Genomic DNA, 26,510 nt, shown 5'->3' with positions numbered 1-26,510 from the left:
TTTTTGACTTTCTGCAGCAGATTTTGTCTTCTATTGATCAGATTTTGGGTTATATTGCATGTGAACTCTCATTTTCTGTAGTCTGTGCTTGTGTTTTGGCTGTGTTTCCTCTCTAAATTCCATCTCTTCTCTACTTCTCTTCTTATCCTCTCCATATGGCTCCTCCGTGTGCTTCCACTGATGATAAGTTACATGGACCTGATTATCTCACATGGAGTGCTGTCATGAAAGCTTGGTTTGTGCAGAAGCGGCTATGGTACATCGTCTGTGGAGCTACTCCTCGTCCTCTCCGTCCTTTTCCTCTTTCTGAAGACTTTGATGAGGACAACCATGAGGAAGCGGTGCTCACATGGGACTCGGACGATGCCGTGCTTACTCGGCGTTGCTTCGGTGTATTTCTAAAGCGGTCTTACCGGCGGTTACCTCCTGTAGGACATCTCCTGAAGTATGGCAAAAGTTGCAACAGATGTACGAGGCACCTTCCACCATGCGGGCCGTCACACTTTATGGCCAGCTCCAGTAGATGAAGTTTGAGCTGAAAGATACTATTCAGTCTTTTCTTCTTCGTGTTACGCAGGTACAGGACCAGCTTCGGCACATGCAATCTGCTCTTCCCGAGGTGCATCTTGTCGGGACGGTCCTCTACAAGCTCCCCCCGGAGTTTGATGGTGTGGCCAATGCTTTGCGGGCGCAGCCATCATCGACTCCTGTCAGTTTTACACATATGACCTCGATGCTTCTTGAGCATGAGGCATCCTTGAGATTACAGAGGCACCTTCCGTCACATTATGGAGGTGAGGCTTATGTAGCTTTAGAGAGGGGTGACGGGAAGAAGAAGTCGAAGGCCCAGTGTTACCACTGTGGCAAGAAGGGACATTTGCGGAAGGACTGCAAGAAGTTAGCGGCTTCCAGGAAGAAGGAGCAGAAGACGAAGCGGGATGCTGACTCTACCGATGAGTCCTCTCCTTCATCAGACTCCAACTCCGATCCTCCGACCAAGGTGAAGTCCAAGGCGCGGAAGGGATCCTCTTCTTCGGATCGCGGGAAGGGCTTGGTGGCCCCTTCCTCGGCTGCTTTCTAGTGGTGGTGATGAGGTCATCCCTCACGACTCTCTTGTGCCAGAGAGGGAGTGTGAGCGGGTGTTCAGATGGGGCAGCCTCGCCTCATCTATACTTTTATACAGGTGCACAGGTTCCAAAGAGGGACGTCCCTGCCGCATCGACTTTCAATCTGGCGGAATTAAATCCTGGAGCTGGGATTGACATCTAGGTTCATGATGAGCTGGTCATCTGACAGAGAGCGGGAGGCTTTCGTCTGGAGCTCAGATGAGGAGACACTTTGGCGATCTGGCCAAAGGCGGGGAATCCATGGTCACATATGTTCAGAGGCATTTTTTACAGGATGGTCTTGTATGCTACTGAGAGATATTGGTGATGGACACAGAGACATGCTCTTCTCTATTTTCAGGTGTTTGGTACGATCGACATCGACATCAGGTTCTCTCCGAGGCACCTTGGTCGTGGCTTGATCACCCACTGCTTGGGTATCCATGGTTCTACTTGGTGGTTCTATGTTGTATAGTTTCTGATCCCTTTTCATTGTACTATTGTATTGTATCAGATCACTCATGATCTGAGAGAGGGTGTTAGCAGAGTATTTGTCAGCTCATGTGTGAGTCTGAGCTTGATCTGGGCTGGGCATTTTTATTAGGTATTTTAGGTATTTTTTTGGTATGGCATTTTATGTCATTGGGGCATTTTTATGCATCAGTCGGCTAGTATTAATGCTGTCCGACCAACATTATTGCTCCCCACTTTTTCAGCCTATTTATACTCAGTGGCTCCTCCTCAGTCAGTCACTTCATCTTCACCATCTGCAGACTCTGTGGAGAGAGGAGCCAGTGCCAGTGCCCACGCAGCCAGTGACTCACTGTTGTATGCGACTGTCGCCTGTTCAGATATATGGATTCCATTTCCCGTGCATACATCTGAGTTCTCATCTGTATCGTGTTCTTTCTTTTCTCTTTTTGTCTTGTGTTTCAGCAGTTTATTTCAGCACATGTTTATGCTTCCACCGCTGCTCCACTTCTGACACCATGGGGCATGAGATAGACTGACTCTCAGCCATATCAAACTCCGAAAGAAGCTCGGAGATGTACCTGTGCTGCGAGATAAAAATGCCCTGTGCCATCTGATAGATCTCCAGGCCTAGAAAGAAGTGAAGGATCCCTAGATCCGTCATGTCAAACTCCTGCTGAAGAATGGACCGTGTATGCTCCACCTGCTGAGTGTCGCTCCCTGTAGTGATAAGATCATCCACATACAAGATAAGGAACACTGAAAGAGAATCCACAACCCGTAAGTAGAGGTTGGGATCATAAGCGGAGCACGCAAAGCCACTCTGTAGAAAGAAGCGGTCAATCCGCTGGTATCAAGCACGAGGAGCCTGCTTCAAGCCATAAAGAGCCTTCCACAGCCTGTAGACATGATCCTCCTTCCCCTGCACAAGAAAACTAGGAGGCTGTGAAACATAAATCTCCTCCTCAAGAACGCCATTCAGAAAAGCAGACTGACGTCCATCTGATAGACAGGCCAACGGTGGTGAGCAGCAAGAGCCAAAAGAACTCGAATGGTGGACATCCTAGCTGTAGGAGCAAAAGTCTCGAAGTAGTCCAAGCCTGCACGCTATGCAAAACCCTTGGCAACAAGCCTAGCCTTATGCTTGTCCAAGGAGCCATCTGCAAGATACTTGGTCTTAAATACCCATTTCACACCAATCACCTTCTGTTTCGTGGGACGCAGAACAAGCTCCCACGTATGGTTTCGCTCGATGGAATCGAGCTCGGCCTGCATAGCCTGTCTCCAAATATCTTGTGCAAGAGTCTCCTCCACAGTGGAAGGCTCGGAATCCTGAAGAATGTGTGACATAAGAGCATAGTTCACACATAGTGAACTATCCCGCTGGGCCTGTAAATGCGCTGATCGACGTGGACCTGTAGAAGAAGCAGGAAAGTGAGTAACACCTGAATCCTGCATGAGCCGGTGATACCATAAAGGAATCCTGAGAGACTCCGGCTGTTGTGAGGGAGACCGGGGGGTCTCCGGAACCTGCAAAGCACCCAAATCGGAGAGGGACTCCCCCTCACCGAGTGAAGGTAGATCCTCCGCATCAGAAGAAGGCTGTGTATCCCGTGAAGATCCCGAAGTGGTGGTGGAAGAGCTCGTAGAAGACGGAGTCATATCCACCAAAGGGGAAAGGGAAGCCGAAGGAGGAGGAATAGGGGGGGTGCTAAGGGGCATCCTGGAAGGAAGTGAAGGGAGAGAAGGTGGGGGGGGGGGGTCTGTCGATGACGAAGAAACATCTGTAATGGAACCATCAATCGGATCCTCAGAGGCCGAAGCCTCATCAAAGATCACATCCCTGCTCACCTCAACCTTCCGCGTCATCGGGTCGTAGAGCCGATATCCCTTCGTGGTCGTACTATAACCAACGAAGATAAGCTTTCTCGACTTAGAGTCGAACTTCGTCTTCCTCTTCTTCTTGTCCACATGGACAAAAGCATCGCACCCAAAGATGCGAAAATGGAACACGGAAGGCTTATTCCCAAAGAAAGCCTCATACGGAGTCATGTCCTGTAACGCCGAAGTCGGAGAGCGGTTGCGAATATGCACCGCTGTAGCCACCGCCTCACCCCAAAGGAAATGAGGAAGACTCCTATGCTCCAGCGTAGATCGGGCCATCTCTACCATGGTCCGATTCGCACGCTCCACCACACCATTCTCTGATGGTGTGTTCGGATGGGAATACTCCACCCGAATACCATGATCCCTGCAAAACCGAGAGAAAAGGTGAGAAGTGAACTCGCCATCGTGATCAGCTCGAACGCCACGAACCTTGGAAGTTGTTTGGGTCTCCACAAACACGTGCCACTCACAGAAACGGGAGTACGCCTCGCTCTTGTACTCCAAGAAATAAGGCCACACATAACGACTAAAGTCGTCCACAATCAGCATCAAATACCTGGCCTTCCCAAGGGAGGCCGTGCCCATAGGTCCGCAAAGGTCGGTGTGAACCAACTCAAGCGGAGAAGTAGCCCTCCTAGAAGCAACCTGCGGGTGAGGCTGCCGGTGCTGCTTGCCTCTCAAGCAGCTAGGGCACAAAGTGTGAAGAGGAGGGAAATCAGGAAGTCCCTCCACCATCTTCCTCCTAGAAGCCCGACGAAGAGAATCGAGGTTCAAATGACCATACCGAGCATGCCAAAGCAGCCCAAGCTCATGGGAAGTCCGCGCAGCCAAGGCTGTGAGCGTATAAAGCCCACCCTCCTGTGTACCTGTCCAAAGAGCATCACCTGTAGAAGCATCCTCCACTGTGACTGCATCCTGTGTAAAAATGACTCGGGTACCTAGCTGAGTAAGGCCATGCACAGATAATAGGTTAAAACCCAAATCAGGGACATAGAGAACTTTGGCGGAGGAAGACCGCCTGTCAGAAAACATAGGTAAAGTCCCCACGCCTCGAACAGGGACTGTAGAATTGTCACCAATGGTGACTGTACCCCCTCTGGAACGAAGATCCTGAAGCCAATCCTGACGGAAGGTCATATGTGAAGATGCTCCACTGTCGACGAGCCAAGGCTTCTCCTGTGTGGTAGAAGCTAGGGCTGTATCCTCCTCAACAAAGACATGCACAAACGCAGATTCTGTTGTGGCTGGGGCCGCCTTCGAGTCCTTCTCCTTAGGCTTCAAATGGGGATACTTGTGCCAACACTTCTCCTCGGGATGAGTGTCCTTCCCACAATGGGGACACTTGGGCTTCTTCTCCTTCGCATCCTTCTTGTCCTCCTCCTTCTTGTCCTTGGCCTTCTCCTTCTTTTGTTTCTTCTTCTTGCCGCCACCTGTGCCGGCCGTAAATGCCTTGGTGGAGCCACTGGCTCCCACCTCTTTGAGTCGCTCGTCATGCTCCAAGACAAGTGGGGAAAGCTCCTCCCATAGGAGTGTCTCACGGGTCCTCGAAGTGATGAGGCTGGTGTAGAAGACATCATAACGGGGTGATGGCAGCTGAGTCAACAGAATCATCGCCATATCCTCAGACGATATCAGACGACCAAGAGAGGCTAGCTTGCCTCGCATATCCTCCATCTTCGTGATGTGCTCCTTCATGGAAGGAGAACCATCAAGACTGAGCATCCGCAACTTCTTCTCCAAGGAAATCTTGTGGGCAAATGTCTTGTGCTGATACAAAGACGCAAGCTTTGTCCACACTTTCGCCGCGGTCTGTAACCTGTGAACATGTACAAGAACAGAATCATGGAGACTCATAAAAAGAAAGGAACGAGCTCGAGAGTTGAGCCGATCCCATAAGGCTGCACGGTCAAGAGAGGTGCCATCGGACGAATCCACGGGGGGACGGTCGATGGGTGAAGAAACAAGCTCCCAAAGGTCAAATGTATCGAGGATGCAGGCCACCTTGCATGACCAGAGGGAGTAGTTGGAACCATCCAACTTATCTTCCTTCGGAAAGGAAGGGAGAATCGGCACCTGAATAGAGGGAATCAAGGAAGGCATCCGCACATCTGAAGCAGTCTTCACGGAAGAAACCTTCGTGGTAGATGGAACCCTCTGAGATGCATGGACTGAAGAAGGACGAGTGCGAGGAGGTTCTTCCCGACGTCGAACCTCACGATAATCCCGCCTTCGCTCAGAGGAATGATGAGAAAGAAGTTCATCCTCTGAGTCATCAAAGCCTGAAAACTGGTAAGACATCTTTCAATTTGCAAAATACCAAAGAAAGTTGTGCCGATGTCGAAATATGACCAGCAATGTGGTCACCAACCACCAAGATGCAGGCAGAGAATGCCTACAAACACCTGGATCTACAAAACGCAAAGATAACTGATGTCGAGCACCAGAGAAGAGACCACCAGCACCAGGAAACAGCCCGGACAGAAGTCGCCAGCAGGAAATGTGCCACCTGGAGTGGTAGCGACCAGCAGAACACAAAACGCAGCCTGTAGGGAGGTCGCCCAGCAGAAGGAGGGACAGCCTGGTGGAAAACGCAGGGTTTCTGCATCGCTGGATGACGTGGCAGCCTCTGCAGTCAGCGTGGGCAGCAAAACGCAGGCTGAAAGGCCTCTTGTAGAAGTCGCCTGGCAGTTGTTGATCAGTTGGCAGCAGCAGTAGGGTATCTCACTCCTGAGGGTATGTCCTCCGTGCTCTCAATCAGGCAATGATACCATGTGAGAGTGCGCAACGGAAGAACACGAACACAGAGGAGAGGAGAGAGAAAGCAGAGAATGAAGGAAGAAAGTCTGCACTGACTGAGATGAATGCTGAATACACTGAAATGGACAGAGCAGTCCCTGCACGCAGCCCGGAGCGTCAGTGAGGGGACCAGGACAGACTGGAAGCAATGGCAGCACCAATGCCGGAGACGGAGATGACGGAGGCAGTGCTGAACCTGCAGAGTACAATGCTGGAATGATTGGGGGGGCTGCTATATATAGCCCCCAGGCCAGAAAACTGGCCGACCTGCCAAATCTGGCCGACCTGGCCAGATTTGGCCGACCAGCCAGATCTGGCCGACTTTGGCTAGATCTGGCCGACCTGCCCAGAAAATGGGCCGACTGCACAATAACAGCCCAGAATGGGCTGTATGACACCCAGAGGCTGCAGACTGACAAGGACAGCCACTAAATGAACTGATAGAGCTCCTCTGTCTCCTGTCGGACTCTGACAGGAGCTCACAACCAGGAGATGACAGACTGAGAATGATAAAGAGCAGGCTAATAGTTCCACCATTGCAAAGCATTACCTTTCAAAAAAGTTGCAGTCTTCCGCACCTTAGAAGTCTTAGTAAAATTCCCTCCAGTGTAAGCTACATCAAATTGCTGTATAAATGTCAAAGCTTTTAGCTTATCTTGCATACCAGTGAAGGTTTCAAAATTTAATGCATGACCACCCTCTTTATAGTCTTTAGGCTTTTCACTTTTTGGTGTTAGGTTGTCATAGACAGGTGGCTGTAAAAAGGGGAGTCCCTTAGGCGCATTATCAACATTCATTTCACCTGTCTTAGCTGCCATATGCGCACTAGATTGAAAAAAACCAGCCGCTGCATTTTGTATTCCAAGCATCAAATAAGGACTTTGCAAAGTCTGATAACTGGACTGTAGATCAATATTAGCGTAAAGTGGGTTCACTGCCTCAATAGGCATCATTCTTGGCAACCCTCTAGGCAAGAATCCCTGATAACCCGTGGGTAATCCAGCCATTGCTTGAAAAACTGACCCACCACCAAAGTAACCAGGATAAGTAGCAAACTGAGGAGGAATAGTCTGCTGTGCCACTTGTGCATTATTGCCTTGACAATTCACTCCAAGTCTTATGCTTGTGCTTTTTGTTGCACTGGACCTGTCTCCATGTTTGGTGTCTTTTCCACATGCTCACACACATTAGAGGTTTGCCTTTTTGAGCGCTCCATGGTATGATGTGATGACTCAGCTTGAGAATCCTCTGTGAAGGAAACTGCTAGGGTTTTCACTGAGGACACAGAGAGTGTACGACCACGACAGAAACACAAAGAGACAGACACAGAGGGCAAAACTCAAACCCTAAATGCAAAACTCAAAACTAACTCTAAATGTAAAACTCAAAACTCAAACCCTAAACGCAAAACTCAAAACTCAAACACAAAGAGAAGAAGGGAGAGAGAGAACACAACTCTGAAGTGAATGAATGCTGTAAATGAATGTAAGAGTGTACAGTGTGCTCAAGGGCAGAGCAATGTCGGGGTGTGATGTCCACTGAAGACGGATCCCAAGTCTGTGACCACCAGTCGGAGTGTAGGAGTGCTGAATAGTGAATGGCAGCAGGCTGGAGGCTGGAAACTAGTAAACGCAGCAGTGTACCACTGATTGGAGGCTGGATGTGCACAGTCTGCTGTAAATAGCAAGCTGAAACAGTGTCTGAGAGTGTTAGGGCCTGCAATGCTGAAAACGTAGGCTGGCTGACCCTGGAGATGATGGACAGCACGCTAAATAGCAGTCTGGGACAGTCTGGAGTAGTTGCCACCAGCTGAGAGCTGTCGCCTACAGCAATGGACAGGCTGAAGATAATGTGGCTGCAGTCGATGATGGCTGGACAGCAAATGGAGGCGGGCTGCAGGCTGGAAACTGAGCGCCAACAACAACAGAGGGTGTGTGGGCTGGTGTAACCTGCAAACAAGGATAATCGTTGAATGGGGGCATCCTATCTATTTATAGATGTGGAAGGGCACCCCAAAAATTAGGGTTTTTTCTAAACTCTCTTAAACCACTCCTCGTTTTAGGGTTTCCACTGAACTCTCTCGAACCGCTCCCCATTTTAGGGTTTTACTCTAAAAGAGCATTTTTAGTGTGTTTTGGGGCTGTTTAAGAGGCTAATCAGCAAGTAATGTATATTTTAGGGTGTGTGCTGGTGTAACTTGCAAACAAGGATAATCGCTGAATGGGGGCAGCTTGTCTATTTATAGATGTGGAAGGGCGCCCCAAAAATTAGGGTTTTCTCTAAACTCTCTTGAACCGCTCCCCTTTTAGGGTTTCCACTGAACTCTCTCGAACCGCTCCCCATTTTAGGGTTTTACTCTAAAAGAGCATTTTTAGGGTGTTTTGGGGTTGTTTAAGAGGCGAATCAGCAAGTAATGCATATTTTAGCTCATCATCCCCTCTCAGGCCCAAAATTGAGCTAAAAGGTTAGGCTAGCCATTGTAATGTTTATGTATCCCAAGGCGTTCCACCCCAAAGCAACCAAGGCATCAGACAAAGATTGTATATCAGCTGCCTAGTGGCCTACCAAGACTATAGAGGCGATGGTTATCGTACCAAGGGAATCCAAATAGTCACCCCAGAGAGAACAGGGCATCGGACAGAGGGTGCATGTCGGTTGCCCAGTGGCCTACCAAGCCCTACAAAGGCAGATGGAACTACATGGAATGTTATTTTTTTATTTTTTATTTTTGAATAAGTGAAGTAAATTTGATGGGATGCGGCCGATTGAGTAAAAGTGACCCAGATGACGGGAGTAGGGAGGGTACACCCAACACATCACAAAATAGTACAAGCTAACCCATCCACTCAGGGTATCGATGATGAGGAAAATCAGGTGATGAGGTATCCATGTGATGAAGAAGGAGGGTGGTGTGGTAACAACAGCCGTCGGTGGAAACAGCTTAGGATCCACGCAAGTGGTGCTCTGCACAAGGAGATGCAAAGTATGCTACATGCTGAAGAATGCTCATGCTGCAGGTGCCACTTGGATAGTGTCTCTTGTGGAAAAATTGTTTACTTGCCCAAGTCCCCTAGTACAAGGATGATGGAATCATGCAATGCAAAGGGTAAGATACAACAGGGAGAAGAAGCCGATGTCGAAGACAAAGTGCTGAAGCCTGTAGAATACCAAGAAGTGTAGAAACCCCCTCTCAACCTGGATATAGACGTTGAAGAAGGAAGAGAAGCCTGATGTCGGTCTTCATATGGTGTCGAGAACCATAAGGAATGAAAGAAGATAAAGTGGATGAAGCACCCCGCTAGAAGAGTAAGGTAGAAGTCACCGCCATGATAGCATCGAGAGAGATGCTGTACGATCCGCCTTGGGAGGGGAAACCACCATGCTGAAAGAAAAGCAAGCACTCCTAGGATGATGAGACCATGAAAGGAACGGTATGCATCCCCACGGCTCTAGCCCATGTAGGACCAAAGCAAGCTGTAAGTTAGCCCTACACTGAAAGACAAAACCCTACAAAAGAGATGAGAATCTGCAAACACAGAGGTCAGTGGTAAGATACTCCAAAGCAAAATAGAACAGAAAGAAAATCTAACTCAAAATAAATGCGATGAATGTGTATGTGTGTGAATAAATGCAGCGGAAGACAAAAAAAGTGAAAAAACTAAGGATAATGAATCCTATGGGCCTGACTCTAAGAGTGCGAAAAATGAATGCTAGACTGACCTAGGGTTTTCGAAAGGACCTAGAGGCGTGCGAGTCGAAGAAGGTAGCTACCATCGCGTATGTCCAGTAGCAGGGCTCTGCCAAGGGAACACTTGACGCGGTGGAGAGGAAGGTAAGATGAATGCATGAAGTGCAACGGGATCAGAACCGGCAGACCAATGAGCCAATCCCTTAGGGGCAGTGAAAGAGATGGGCTGCTGAGGTTATACTCGAGCCACATGTCCAACAACAGTAACAATGGGTGCTGAAGGAGCAGATGAAGCAGGAGCGGAGGGTGTAGCCCCACTGGACTGTGCATTCGCGGCGGTTTGCTGAGGCTTTTTAGGTGGAAGACCTTGGGCCTTGGAGCGACAATTCTCGTCCACATGGCCTGCTTTCTGGCAATGTGTGCAAAACCGGTTTTTCTTAGGGAGTTATTGCCAGATAGGTCTAGATTCTTTGGTTCCATCTGAGGAAGAGGAGTCACACTTTGATTGGCTTGCCTTCGTATCTAGCGAGTTCTTGCCACTTGTGGTTGTCCCTCCTGAAGAAGAGGCAACCAACCCCCTTTGCTCTGAATAAGGCTGTGATGAGGATTTTTTGTGGACTTGATCATAAAGCCTCGTGTAACGCAAGAACTGGCACTCAAACTCGTAGAAGGTTGGCAATCTAGGTTGGGAGATGATGTGTTGAATGAAATTGAAGTACTTGTCCAGCAACTTATTCAAGAAGAATGTAACCTGATCGTCATCTGACTTTGGAGGGCCAGTAGTGGCGAACTTGGCAAGTAACCGCCTATATTCAGCCAGCTTGACTTTCAGATCATCCCCTTCCTTAATAGAGAATTCTTGAAGCTCAAAGTCGAGATCGATGTGCCGAGTACGATCACGAGCCGCATAGCGGTCAAGAAGGTGATGCCAATGCTTTGACACGAGCGGGAAGTGCTGCAACTGAGAGTGAAACTCAGGAAGCAATCCGTGCATCAGCTCAACATTGGTTGTGGCATTGCGGGCTCTCCATTGACGGATGTAATCAGGGTGAGCTAGTCGGGGGTCCGGCATAGGCTCTAGACCAATGACAAGGTCCCAAAGACCCTGAGACTCAAGCACTCGTTGCATGAAATTAAACCAAGTGGTGAAATTTGACCCGTTATAACGTGTCTTATCCGTGAAGGCATTCTTGGCCGTTGCAACAGGAGTGGTAGTGCTCGGAGATGGATAGTGTGAAAAAGTGTAGTGTGGGTAGGATGGGGGAGTGGAGTACACTTGGGAATGGGCCCCAGAGTGCCCACCAGGCATGTGTAGTGTACAAGGTGGATCCATAGGTAGGGATGGATTGACTAGGCATGGGCATGGTAGCCACATGAGGAACCCAAGGAGTTGGGATGGGAACACGGTGAGTAGAAGATGGGAATCCCTGCGTAGGTGTAACCCAAGGAGAGTGTGAAGACGCACCATAAGCTGAGGATAGAAACCCCTGCATATGAGTGGTCATGGGAGGTGTGAAGTTGGGGATAGTGAGGGGAATGCCCGTCACAGTCGTGGTTATGGGTGTGTTCATGTGCTGAAAGGTGAGAGGCACTGTGTTAAAGGGTGGTATTCCCCCTAACCAAGTACCATGGTGCAAAGAGATAGAGAATGGGGTTGAGAAGGAAAAGGTGCTAGGAGCGGAGATGGAAGATCCAACCCCTAGGGTGTGTGATGCAGATGTGGAGTGTAATCCAAGGTTTTGGAAAGATGATGAGAGGTGTGATATAGAAGAGGGTGGGATGGGAGGGAAGTGAAAAGTGTGTGTGATATGCTCAAATGAAACAGAAGTTGTAGATGTATTTGGATTTTGTCTGCTTCGTGAGCCCCCTCTATTGAAGTTTACGTACGCAAAGCCATCCGGATCCTGTACCTCAAACGAAGAAACAAGTGAGGGTTTTGATTCATGCAACGCAAAAGAATTGTACAAACCTGACATTGGACCTGGCTGAGATGATGAAGATGGATCACTAGACGTTTCGAATGCTGTATGTCCTCCATGATCGGAGAGGTGGCCAGCCTCACCAACCGGTCTAGATGTGGTAGCAAAAGTGGTAGGAGGGGTGTAAACATCACCATATATGTTGTGATAGTACTCCTCAAAGTCCTCTGTCATGTTAGTGAAATTTGGTGAAGGTGGAGTGTCGTCCTCCTCACCGAGTCCATAATGCCGTCTCAGGGTCTCCAATGATGGAGAAGCCTGATAAGACATCATAGGAACTAGAGAATAAGGTGTTTGAAACTCAAACTCTAAACGCAAAACTCAAAACTCAAGCACAAAACTCAAACACAAATAGAAGAAGGGAGAGAGAGAATACAACTCTGAAGTGAATGAGTGCTGTAAATGAATGTAAGAGTGTACAGTGTGCTCAAGGGCAGAGCAATGTCGGAGTGTGATGTCCACCAAAGACGGATCCCAAGTCTGTGACCACTAGTCGGAGTGTAGGAGTGCTGAATAGTGAATGGCAGCAGGCTGGTCACCAAAACACAGCAGTCTGGAGGCTGGAAATTGGTAAACGCAGCAGTGTACCACCGATCGGAGGCTGGAAACTGTGCACAGTCTGCTCTAAACAGCAGGCTGAAACAGTGTCTGAGAGTGTTAGGGCCTGCAATGCTGAAAACACAGGCTGGTTGACCCTGAAGATGATGGACTGCAGGCTGATCAGCAGTCTGGGACAGTTTGGAGCAGTCGCCAGCAGCTGAGAGCTATCGCTTACAGCAATGGACAGGCTGAAGATAATGTGCTGCAGTCGATGATGGCTGGACAGCAGATGGAGGCAGACTGCAGGCTGGAAACTAGGCGCCAACAGCAAAAGAGGGTGTGTGGGCTGGTGTAACCTGCAAACAAGGATAATTGTTGAATGGGGGCAGCCTGTCTATTTATAGATGTGGAAGGGCGCCCCAAAAATTAGGGTTTCCACTGAACTCTCTCGAACCGCTCCCCGTTTTAGGGTTTCCATTGAACTCTCTCGAACCACTCCCCGTTTTAGGGTTTTACTCTAAAAGAGCATTTTTAGTGTGTTTTGGGAATGTTTAAGAGGCTAATAAAAAAGTAATGCATATTTTAGCTCAACATCCTCATTATGTGACTTCAAATTTTTTTGCATCAGAGGATTCTTTACAAGCTGTTGGAAAGAGCCAACCATACTGAGGAGTTGTGCCATAAACAAGTCCTCCTGTTCTTACTCCTCATCTTGTGGTTCAATGTCGGTTCTAGAAGGTGCTGACACTTGTGCACCAATACTCTCTCTTCGGTGTCTATGAGCAGAAGAAAAACTCTCTTTTTCATGAGGGAGTTTTCCTTTGCCTTTGTCCATGTCTGCCATCTCTCTAGTCCTGTAATCTCTGTAAAACTTGTGTGTATGGCCTTTTCACCGAAAACTGTTCGAGCTTAAATTCTTACAAAAAAGAATTCAAATCCTGGAGATGGATCCATGTAACCAGTCTGTGACTCACATAAAGTGGTAGTTCCTTCAATTAACACTTGGTCTTTTCACACACACACACACACACACACACATACACAAACAAAGATCTCACTCCCTCGCTCAACACTAGATTGGCCCCAAAGACCGGCGCTCCTCTCGGTATTTCTTTATCAATTAAAGATGGAAAGTTATAAAAATGAAATGTTCCAAAATACATAATATGTGAACAATTGATTTTCATCTTTTCTGAGTAATTGAGTAAATCCCAGCTGCATAAGGACACTATAGCATGACCATAACAACATGCCTTTTAGGAAAGCATTTTTTGTGACCATAACTCATTGATTCATGTGCAGAATTCTAGTTTGTAGAACTTTGTATTCATTGTTCTTACTGTCCAGCATATCCAGAACAACATCCCTTTTACCTGGCATTATTCTAGCAGTAAAACAATCCCACAAATAGCACTAAATCAGAGCTGAAAAATCCTGTTCCTGTGTGGCATGGTCATCACTTTCTTTAGTTCTTGCATTGGAGAAGCTAACAACAGCTCTTGAACCTGGACAATGAGGCTCTTGCCTCAGTCATCACTTTCTTTAGTTCTTGCATTGGAGAAGCCAACAACTGCTCTTGAACCTGGACAGTGAGGCTCTTGTCTCAGCAGAAGTGCAAAGAAAACACAGAACTATACCTTCGATGGAATCAACCCATCATGCAGAGCATTTCCTCTGAGAATAGAGAGAGAGTTGACTAGAGGGAGCAAGCTCTACCTTCGTACATGAGTGAGAGACGAAGAAGTACTCTCCATAGTTGATGAACTTGTAGCAATCTGCCCTTAGCTCCTCAGAACTTCATTCTCAGATCTGCCCCTTATGCCTATTGTGTTTTTTTTAATGCTCTCTCTCTCTCTCTCTCTCTCTTTTGGGAATTTGTGCCACATGGCATACATGTAACAATTTTCCCGTTTAAACCTTTTAGTCTAAAATTCTCCATGTTCGGTGTAAAATTTGACCTCGGCACTGACCAAAGAATTAATCCCCGTGCAAAAATGAAGATAATGACACGAACAGATTATGGGGTCCAAAAATAGTAACTCCCTAAATTTTAGAGATGGTAATCCTTGTATTCCTCAAGTTGTTATGAGCAACTTTTATCATTGCAACCACATCAAAAAGTGTAATGTAGCTCAATTACGGTGGCTTTTATTTCGTGAGCATTCTCACATGTGCATCTTTTGTCTTGGCTAGGCTCATTTTTCTATACCATCTTCAGTGGCTAAGCACAGAGTTCCAAACCACTGGCATTCCAATGGCTGCCTCTTTTGCCATGCAAAGATCCCGGCTTAATCCAAGAGAACTCTGGGGGTAAAAAGCTGTAGTGAGGGAGAGGCACGGAGATCGAGACAGACTGTCGATACGCTCAGGGAGAAACAAAGAGTATGTGTGTGAGCAGAGTAGAGAGTGAGCTTGTTTTCAGGTACAATGACGAGTGTGTACCTTCAGGTTTTTAGATAGATATATATGTGTAAGTACAAGTGCTAAGGGTGTGTTCACACCTGAGCACATTTAAAAGGCACGAGGCCTTTATTCCCAACAACCTCCCACCTAAAGGCAATGTGCCTTAAGAGAAGAAAATAATCAGCTAAGTCTAGGTATGTACAAAGCTGAAATACATATATTTATCCAACTCCCATCATTTGTCGGCAATGAGCAAACCGCTCTGCTGGAAGACCCTTTATGAGAAGGTCTGCAGGGTTATCATCTGTATGCACTTTGACAAGCTCAATGCTCTTGCTGTCAAGTACATCTCTAATGAAGTGGTACTTCACCTGTATGTGCTTTGTCTTTGCATGAAAGATAGGATTCCGTGCTAGCATGATAGCACTCTGACTATCACAATGGAGAACAAGTAACTCTGAGATGCCAAGCTCTCCAAGACGTGAAAGCCATAAAGCCTCCTTGCATGCCTCAGTGGCAGCCACACACTCTGCCTCTGTAGTAGACAATGCAACACGCTTTTGTACCGTGGAGATCCAAGAGATTGCTTCTCCTATGAAAGTAAAAACATACCCAGAAGTGGACTTCCTACAGTCTGCATGACCAGCATAGTCTGCATCCGTAAAGCCAACAACAGATGCCTTCGACTTTCCAAAGCAGATGCATAACTCCTTTGTGCCTTTGAGGTATCTCATAATATCTTTCACTGCATCCCGATGCTTTTTGCCAGGGGTTGCCATATATTTGCTAACCACTCTCACTGCAAAGGCAATGTCAAGACGTGTAGCAACCATAGCATACATAAAACTGCCAACAACTGAAGCATATGGTATCTTGGCCATTTCAGCCTTCTCATCATCAGATGTAGGGTTGGCCTCTGTACTAAGTTTCACATATGGAGGCAATGGAACCCCAATTGTTTACCCCTCCCCCCCCCATATTGAAACGTTGCAAAACTTTGAAGATATACTCTTGCTGAGATAGATAGAGTAAGCCTTTCGATCTATCTCTGAGTATTCGCATGCCAAGAATGTGATTTGCATCACCAAGATCCTTCATGTCAAAGCTGCCATGAAGACTTTGCTTCAATGAATTCAAGGCATGAGTGTCCCTGCCACAGCAATCAACATGTCATCAACATATAAAACCAAGATAATCAGGCTGCCATTTGCTACCTTCTTGGTATACAAGCAGTGATCCACTTGACTTCTATGAAAGCCTTGGGACTGCATGAATGTATCGAACTTATGATACCATTCTCTTGGTGCTTGTTTCAGCCCATACAAACTCCTTTGAGTTTACATACCATTTTTTCCTTCCCTTGTTCAAGAAACCCTTCAGGTTGCTGCATATATATGCCTTTATGCAGATCACCATGTAAAAACGTAGTCTTTACATCCATCTGTATGAGCTCCATATCCTCAACTGCAACCAAGCCCAAAATGATTCTCAATATAGTCATCTTGACTATAGGAGAGAAAATCTCATCAAAGTCAATTTCATGCTCTCTCTTTATTCCTTTGTTGTCACAAAATGCTTGAATGGCCTTGGATACATATTCCCCACCATTGTCAGAGCGAAGACACTTAAGTGTCTTATCTGTCTGATTTTCAGCCAATGCCAAGAATTTTTTAAACTTGTCAAGTACTTCATCCTTGCTACGAATAGGGTAAACCTATACTTTCCGTGTAGCATCATCGACAAAGGTGACAAACTATTTCTTTCCTCCTAAAGATAATCCTGGCATTTGACATATATCCGAATGTATTAACTCTAGAGGAGAAGATTTCAAAGAAATAGATTTTTTGTGAGACGTCTGTGCATGTTTGCCATAAATGCAATGATCATAATGCTCAAAATCAGCATAACGAAGACAAGGCAAGTAACCCAAACGAGAAAGCACTTTCATTTTTGTTTGACTCATGTGTCCTAACCGGCCATGCCACAAAGAAATGCTTGGCTGCTCGGTCACGGCAACAACATGGTCACGTACACTAGATACATGAAGTGGATACAAAGTATCACTCTTGCAACCTTTGGCAATAATCCTAGATCCCTTACAGATCTTCCATTTGCCATCACCAAAGGTGGTATGAAAACCATCATCATCTAGCTGCCTTGTGCTAATCAAGCTCTTCTTGAGCTGAGGTACATGCCGTATATGCTGAAGTGTAAAGACAGAGCCATGCTGAAACTGTAATTGCACAGTGCCAATACCTGCAATCTCACATGCATAGTTGTTCTCAAGATGGACAACACCATGTCGACCCCCTGTATAGATGGAAAACCACTCGCAATGAGGGGTGACATGAAAGGAAGCATCTGAATCAAGAATGCAGGTATGCATGTCATCATTTGTATCTGTAAGTAAAGCATGTGCACCAAAGTGTGAAGAGACAAAGAGTACGTCACTCCCATTGTCACATTTATGAGTGACTACATTCACCTCTTCAATTTTCACAGTGCTCTTCTTAGGCTAACTGTCCTTCTTCTCTTCCTTGCTATCATCTGATTTCTTGCCTTTTTCTTTCTCTTTCTTCCATTTATAGCAGTCACGTTTAAAGTGACCCTTCTTGCCACAATGATGGCGTTCAACATCTTTGCCATGTGATTTATTGCGTCCCTTGCCATCATATTTGCCCTTTTGCTGTGATCTGCCCCTAGTATGCAAAGCACTGGAAGACTTACTAGATGCATTGTTTTGCCGATTCATCTCTTTCATAAGTAGAGCACTCTCTGCATCATCATACAAAAGGATCACATTAGAATTGCTCATAGTAGTCGTGAATGTATTCCAACTCTCTGGTAGAGTGCAAAGCAAGAAAGTAGCTTTTAATTCCTCATCAATTATGAACTTCAAGGCAACTAGCTGGCTGAAAATGGAGCTAAACTCACTCAAGTGAGTAGACATTGCTGTACCCTCTTTCATATACAAATCCATAAGCTTTTTCAACCAATACACTTTGCTTGCAGCACTCTTTTGTGCATATAGTTCTTCCAATCTAGTCCATATAGCATATGCAGAATCCAAGCCTTCAATGTTGTAGAGCAAGGCATCAGAAATTGATAGCTCTATGGTTGAGCGTGCAAGCTTATTTAACTCATCTCAATCATCGTGATCCATGTCTGCGGGCTTTGCCCCTTTGGTTTTGCTCGGCTTTGCTTGCTGCTTTTGTAACAGGATATTGTAGCACCGCTTTTGCCAAATTGCAAAATTATGTGCACCTTCAAGCTTCTTTATGTGCATCAGATTACTGCTGTCATTGCTGCCAGCCATGATTTTCAGCCCAAATGTGACCAAAAACCAGCAAATGGAGGCCCAAACAGTCACCCAAGTGACCAAGGTACAAACAAGTCTGCGGGCTTTGCCCCTCTGGTTTTGATCGGCTTTGCCTGCTTCTTTTGTAACAGGATATTGTAGCACTGCTTTTGCCAAATTGCAAAATTATGTGCGCCTTTAAGCTTCTTTATGTGCATCAGATTACTGCTGTCATTGCTGCCAGCCATGATTCTCAGCCCAAATGTGACCAAAAACCAGCAAATGGAGGCCCAACTGTCACCCAAGTGACCAAGGTACAAACAAGTACCAATCGGCAATAAATGACCACGCAGAAGCACAGATTTCAGATCTGTAATTAAATTTTCAGAAGCACCAAACCATGTGCTACAGCATTATCCATCTGATTACAGCTGTTCCAAGGGCATGTGCATCACATTACATGAGGAATCCCAAAATTTCAGCTGCAATTTCTGTTGTACATGTACCCACGGGCATAAAATTTGACACGAACGGTTAAAAGCCCCAAAATTTTGTGCTCAAAGTATCAAACACACATTGTTGAGAAATTTCACTCAGATGAGCAAAATTTCAATAATTGTGGCGAAAATCCCAATTCAAATGTGCACAATGTCTGCAATTTTTGACACAGATGCCTCAATTTTGCATGAACAGTACTCTGTCTGGAGAAGCCCCAAATTTATGGCTCTAAACTTACACAGATTTGCACACTGTGCTTGCACGTGCGAACACCCGAAGGAGAGAAGACAAATTCAAAGAGATTTTGAAGAAATAGAATCTCTCTCCCCCTTTTTTTCTGTTTGAAAGATGTGATGGAGTCTGACAGGGTCCGTTGACCCCGTTCGACTGTCCCGCCACGCATTGCGCCTCGAGTCCCGTGCAGCACACCCGTCAGCTGCTACCAACCACGTACCGGTTGCTACCCGATGGTCACACTAGCGCCTGGTCGCTGGCGCTTGGTCGCGTTTGTCACGTCTACACAGTGGTTGTCTCGTCTTGTCCAGTTGTTGGAGGAGAGAGTCACTTGTGAAGGCTCTCTTTAGGTGGCAAAACTTTGGATACGTGCTAGAGAGACTTCAACCCTTGGCCATGAGAGTCCTTGCTCAGGATTGCTCTTCGGGTGCATGTGAGAGAAATTGGATTGCCTATTCTCTCATTCAGAGGAAGATTCACCATTGGCTTAGTATATGATAGGTAGAGGGGCTAGTCTATTGTTGCACTAACTTATGCAAGATGAGAGCTATGATGAGTATAGGTGGTCCAAACCAGGTAAACACTTAGCCATACAATTTAAAAATTGTTGTTTTAAACTTTATACTCTAGTATTTACAATCTTATGTGTATTGTGTAGGTGAATGTTGATATATTCAAGTTGATGGGAGACACTCTTTGGAGTCTACATTAGGAGGTGGATGAGAAGGAAGGATCTTTGTGGAGGTCTATAGAGAGCTTATAGCAGCAGATACTTGTGACACTTGTAGTGAATGTGGTCATGGGTGAGGAGTTCGAGTAGATGGCAATAGGGGCATGGTCATTCAATGCCCTTCAATATTGAGGAGGGGTGGTTAAAGTGGCTTGCAAATATATGTGAGGTGGGGCTCTAGTAGTTCCCATCCCGTGCCTCATGATGGTGCTCATGGGTGAGGAGTTTGAGTAGATGGTAGTAGGGGCATGGTCATTCGGTGCCCTTCGATATTGAGGAGGGGTGGTTCAAGTGGCTTGCAAATATATGTGAGGTGGGGCTCTAGTAGCTCCCATCCCGTGCCTCATGATGACATCCCCTCCTTGCCTATACGATCAATGCCTAGAGAGCAGTCATTTGATGATGATAGTAAGTAACCTCATTAGTGAGAATGAGTATGAGAGTGTCTCATCATTGGATGCCGAGGAGTCATCTTCAGACTCTCTTGATGAGTACTCAGATGGTTTCGATGATGATGATGATAGTGATGCCTTATCATAGGCCTCTCTCTTTTTTGTATCATTGTATCCACTATGATCCATGTGTGTACTAGTTATATCGCATGGTCCATGCATCGCATGTGACCACAAGGGCCTAGGCTCTACCATATGCCAACTTCGGCATTTAATCTTATGTATTCATCTTATTTTGTAATGGCATTGGTATTTTCACTTTAAACATGCGTTCTGTCATTTATAGTTTAAAAAAAAATCAAGTTTTTTTTTTTTTTGGGGTACTAATATCTACCGCACCTTATAAATCATGAGGTACCATTTAGTACCATATTTTATCATACTGTATTGTATTGTACCTTTCGTACCTGACAACTATGCACATGAATAGATATGTTGGAAAGGTCTTAACACAGAGAGTAGCATGGACTTTTATTTTCACAACAAAATTTGGTTATTTGTGAGGGCTTACACTAAAATCTACTGTAATGTATGAATGACTATGGAGGAGGGAGCCTAAATAAATATGCCATAAATGTGATCAGATTAGCCAGCATTTAATGCTGGTCGGCCAGCAATAAATGCCTAAATCACCATAAAAGTGACCAATAAAGAATACCTAAAAAACACTACATTGCGGAGCCCACTTAACCACATGTCTAGACTCACTCATGAGCTAACTATATTGCTAACACATGGCAGCTTAGCTCTAGGACTAGGGTGGGCTGAATAAGTGGCAGCTAATTGCGTATTGCTGGTAGAGGGAGAGTTGCAATGGCTGAGATGAGTGGCTTTGATACCATTGTTGGGTGGAGCTAAGGTGGATAAAGCCCTATAGTAGAGAGAGAGAGAGAGAGAGAGAGAGAGAGAGAGAGAGAGAGCGCTTGCAAGTACATCAAAGAGGATAAATTGATGTGATGGTTTTATGATGAAAGTACAATACTTAGGGTCTCATTATATAGGCCTAGGGTTTCTCGAAAACCTTTGATCTCTATTTAATGCTGGGTATTCATACATGGGGACGACTAACACACACACACACACACAAATTTTAGTTGTCATCACCAACTCACTAGGTATCATTGAAAGAAAAGTTATAGCAAGAAACTTGCTTGCTCAAGTGACAATGTTGGGGGAGAAATAATTAACTCAAATGGAGGGACTGTCAAAAGTGGGTGGAGTGATGGAGGCGTAGAGGATTGCTGCAATAGATTGCACAACACAAGAGGGAAGAGAAAACAAAAGAACAAAGGAACGTTGCAAAGAGAGATATGCTCGGAAAATGGAATCCATATACCAAACATGAGATAGTCGTGTACAATAGTGAGTCACTGACTGTGCGAGTTTTGGTACTAGCTCCCTTTGTCTAATAGGACTTGCTCTAGAAGATTGCAAGTGAATAATGATTGAGGAGGAGGGAGCCCACAAATAAACAGACATTAAAAAATACTTCAAATACATCAGGTCAAGCAGCCTCATAATGGCCTAAAAATATAGTCGGCTAGCTAAGAAATGCTAGAAACCATAAAAATAAGCACTAGAAAAATACCTAAAACAATCCCTTTGTGTCTAGCCCACAAATACACACGCACAAACTCACTCATGAGCTGACTAATTTGCTAACACTCTCTCTTAGACCATGGGTGATGTGATACGATACAATGATAATGACTTATCATAGCCTGCACGACAAGATAATTAGAATAGGACCATGGATACCCAAGTAGTGGGTGATCAAGCCAACACCAAGGTGCCTTGGAGAGAACTTGATGTCAGTGTCAATCATTTACTAACTTCTAAAAATAGAGAACAATCATATCAGTTCTCAATGTGTGTCAACAATGCCTGTGAGCATACATAAACATGGATTTCCTGCCTTCAGCTAGACTGCTAAAGTGTCCCCTCATGTGAGCTTGGACTAGGAGCCAAGCCTTCCCTTAGTTAAGAAACAATCCATTATGAACCTAGATGTCAATCCTAGCTCTAGGATCTCAAAATATGCTATTCTTCAGTTGATAGGGAAGGGAAGTCTCTCTCTGGATCCTTTGCACTTGTATATGTGTAGAGATGAGGCTCACTTGCCCCACCTCACAACCCCCTCACTCTTTGGTAATAGAGAGTCATGAGGGATGGCCGCATCTCTTGCACTAAAGAGTAGTAGGAGCAACCAACTCCTTTCGCTTCTCAAAAGAAGAATATCCCTTCCGTGCCTTGGTCTTCACCTTCGCTAGAGGATCTGAATTGGAGTCAGAGGAGGATACATCAAACTCTGAAGGGAGCTTATAGAGCACAGTCCCAACTAGATGAGCCTCTGGAAGTGCGGATTGGACATGTTGAAGCCGATTGTGTACCTATGTAACACAAGGTAAGAAAGATTGGATAGTATCTTTAGGCTCACCAATGCATGTGAAGATAATTACCTAGGTTCTTACTGTGTTAAGATTGTTACAAAGTGTGCCATAAATTTTCTTCTCATAATGTAAATTTGTTAACTGTATATTTAAGTGTTGCAAATAATTTTTGTAGCTTATGTTCTAGAGATGTTGAAGTATTTTAACATGTAAAGCGAGCTATTTGCATTTAATTATTGAGGCCTGAACATCTTGAAAGTATTCTTTTTTGTGCACGTTTGAATCGGATTGCTACATATACTTTCTTAACACGCCCTAAACATTCCATGCTTTTCAGATGGATGAAGTGCTTGCTTCAGTCGCAGAAACAATAAAGAATTTTGCAGTCATATATCTGGTGGATATCACAGAGGTCCCAGATTTTAACACAATGTATGAGCTTTATGATCCATGCACAGTAATGTTTTTCTTCCGTAACAAGCACATCATGATTGATCTGGGGACTGGAAACAATAACAAGATAAACTGGGCTCTGAAGGACAAACAAGAGTTCATAGATATTGTTGAGACAGTGTACAGGGGTGCGAGAAAAGGTCGTGGGTTGGTGGTTTCTCCAAAGGACTATTCTACAAAGTACAGATACTAACACTCTGAATGTGACTTATTGGCGAGTGGTGACTACAGTTTCAGCTCATGTAAGTTTGTCACCATACATCACTCTATTGAGCTGTCTAGTTATTGATGTTTGTGCCTACTCTGATGGCTAAAACTATTGGATGTATAGTAGCTTCACCTTGCAAACTGGCAAGTTGCTATTGCCAAACAAAATGGTTTCTGTGATGCTTCAGTTATGTGTAAATTATGCAGTAATGATTGCAAAGTTTGTGAGGCTGCTTTTTTTTTTCTCATAGGCTAGGAAGCTTTAACTAATGGAAAGCTATAGCTCAGCAGTTGTGAAAGCAATAAGTTACTGTGGTTGCTCAACTTTAGGGAATGTTGTGCAAATTATGCAGTAATGATTGAAAACTTTGTGAGGTAGCTTTTCTTTTTCCTTTTAGGCAAGGAAGCTTCAAGTACTGGAAAGCTACTGCTCAGCAGTTGTGAAAGCAATAAGTTACCATGGTTGCTCTGCTTTGTGTGCCTCAAGAAGAGATAGCCGGATAAGCTGGAGTACCTATATGTGTCTGATTTTTCAATTCAATTAGTATGTGGAAGGAAGTTTTCTGTACAGGTAAAAAGTTTTACTATGTAGTTTAATTCTGGTTCATGTAAGCGAGTCCCATTCTGCCACACTTATTATGATGCTCTAGTCACACCGATCAGGATAGCAATGATGGATTTGGAAAATGGGATGAATTCAAATAAGATGCTTTGCTAAACTTAAAGGAGTCACGCTATGGAGTTTCTTTTTAGTCATACCCTAAATAAAAGGAAGTCATTAGATCTAGACCAGTTGGGAGTACTCGTAGATATTGAGACGAACTTTCATTTGATCCTGGCAGTTTGGAAAATTATAATAGCATAGTGAGATTACTGCCAGGCTTAGAAGATTTGCCTTAGGTTTGTAATGTGCAATCTAAAAAGTAAGTCTCTTTTGACAAGTTACTCCCATTAGGATGATATAAAATTTGTAAGGCAACACCCATACACGTATTATTTCTCCAGTCTTGAATGTAGCTGCCATGCGTGAATGGTTCCCTAGTAGAAGCTCAAAGTATGTGCCAGGATTTTATATGTTTCTTACAATGTGGAAATGTGGGCACTCCCATATAACTAACGCATGCCTATTATTTGTTGGCATGGGCTGAAATGCATATACTGTTACAATGGCAAGGTGAATTTCAAAAAGTACTTGTTTAAGTGGCATTAAGAGTCTTACTAAAGTTGAATTTCTTGGTGATTTGTGTGATGAGGTAAGTTTTTTTGTTTAGAAATAAACATGGTACTAAATTATTGTAATTTTAGTAGTCTTTCAACATGATATTTGTTCACTGGGGGATAGAGAGAGAAAGATATTAATGTCTACAAAAGACCAAAGCGGTTTACGAGATCAAAATGTTACATCTGAAAGTTGGGGAATTTTCCCTCCAAGTCCCAAAACTAGCTGCCATCTAATGCTGTGACTAACTTAATGGAGAATAAAGAATACATAGTTGATGAATATAAAATAATGTCAAAACTAGATACAATACGGAATTACTATGGGGGTGCTTTCATCCCAGGATATCTCTTATGGCTCTATCTTACATAGAGAGGCTAAAGTGGTGATGTAGGGTTCCCCAATGACGATGTAACATCCTTTGTATTTGTAGACAATGCCTCCTATGGGAGTGTGGACTGGTTGGGCTTGGACAGTGGGCTTTACATTTTTCAATGGTAAGGTCTAGGGTGACTCCTTGGGGTGTGGAGAGAGAGAGAGAGAATCAAAGTCATTAACATATACAAAATACCAAAATGGCCTAGGACAAATTTATGTGAAATTGATTGCTTTGCCGAATGCAAGGAGAAAACCAAATGATCTAAACAAAAAAAATATGTACAAATATACATTGAAACTAGAGTTACAGCATTAGAACATTCTAAAAGCTAGGCTAAGTAAAGTTTTAGGTTGGAAGCCACAACAAAATCGTATTTATGATGATGGATGATCATTGGTGCATATCTCCTAACTAAAAAGGTCTCATGGGGGGTATTGAAGATGTAAAGAGGTCCCAAAGCCAAAATAAGCATATCTATATCTATACTAATCTATTATTTTTGTTGTTGGTTTGGTGTGGTCTTCGAACCTCCATAAGGCCCCCTCTGTCTGTCTCTCTGTCTCTTCGTGCACATGAAGTTGCAGCGCGTGTGGAGTGAGCGAGTGGCAATGTGTGGTGGAGTGGAGTGCATGTGGTTTGGTGGAGAGGGTGTGGGATATCCAATGCCTGCCCTTCCGCTCCTCGCAGCCTGCATGGAAGCTCCTGATGCTCGCCTTCTGGCTCCTGGCTCAGGCCCCTCTGCATCAAGCACGCCTTCGAGGCCCAGGGCATCCAATGCCTGCCCTTCCTGCCCCCACGTGCCAACCAGCCGGAGCTCGTTTCCCTCTTCCAGGCCACGCGTGCAAGTCCCATGTCCGAGATCTCCCGTGACATCGTCCACCGCACCCTCCCTCACCTCCACCACTGGTCCAAGGCTCTACCATCTTCCAACTTCTTGTTCCGCTATGACTCAATGCCCATTCTTGAGTCTCTGTGACTGCTCCATTCAAGGTTTCTTGTGCCGATTGATCGTGTATGCTGTTTTGTGTCTACTGCCAACAGAGATTCGATGATAACATTCTGATCTGCGTCCCTCTTCCCCCAAGTGATCTGCATCCCACAGGCGACCTGTCCAGATCTCCCCGCAGTGACCCTACCTCCCTCTCTCTCTCTCTCTCTCTCTCATGGCCCTGAATGCCCCCATGTAAAACTCAACTTCCAAGGTTTTCAATTTCCAAACCTGCAGCAAGATCTGGAAGATTGGATTTTTTGTCCAACACAAATAGAACACTAGAACATTAGCATCAATAGTACTTTGTCCACAAGGCAAAGTAATGTATCAAATCCCGAATTTATTTCTTCAAACTTACAAGTCTTTTATGGATGTGAAAATTTTCACATGCCAATTGTATGAATGATATTTCCACATGTGCTAACACCAAGATAAAATCATTCTATTCATTCCATGCATACCTTGTATCTTGCTATTATATTTACAAAAAAATGTATAGAAATCCTTTTTGAAGAACTAAAATTTACACAATATGTTGCAAAGAATGGCTAAGCTTCTAACTTAAACATGGATACTGTGATTTTGATGTAATGTGTGGTTTACAAATAGAATAATGTCATTCATCTATATAGCCTCAATGTCTAATTTATGAGCAATGCCCTCAAAATGTACCCAATGTCCAGTCCACAAAAGTGTCATTAATCTTGAGCCACATTTGATATGTGCACAATTTGTAATGCTTCGGGTTTTCATATAGATTTTGGATAGTGTTCACTTTTGCCATGATCA

General features: G+C 44.9%; 1 protein-coding gene across 1 annotated transcript in view; it reads left to right on the top strand.

Annotated features, from left to right (window-relative positions):
• Positions 1-26,223, top strand: part of LOC148021924 (thioredoxin-like protein YLS8) — a 41,201-nt gene extending 14,978 nt beyond the window's left edge. Inside the window, exons 2-3 of the mRNA XM_087697461.1 lie at positions 22,810-23,167; positions 23,531-26,223. Of these exons, the coding sequence (XP_087553587.1) occupies positions 22,810-23,118 (309 nt within the window). The 3' untranslated portion in view covers positions 23,119-23,167; positions 23,531-26,223. The remainder of the gene's footprint in view (positions 1-22,809; positions 23,168-23,530) is intronic.
• Positions 26,224-26,510: the final 287 nt, after the last annotated feature.

The sequence above is a fragment of the Lygodium microphyllum genome, chromosome 17 (assembly GCF_053477565.2).
Source record: "Lygodium microphyllum isolate KBCC chromosome 17, Lygodium_microphyllum_v1.1.10, whole genome shotgun sequence".
Lineage (NCBI taxonomy): Eukaryota > Viridiplantae > Streptophyta > Polypodiopsida > Schizaeales > Lygodiaceae > Lygodium > Lygodium microphyllum.
The sequence above is the reverse complement of the archived record's forward strand: the minus strand, read 5'-3'. Positions and strand labels throughout refer to the sequence as shown.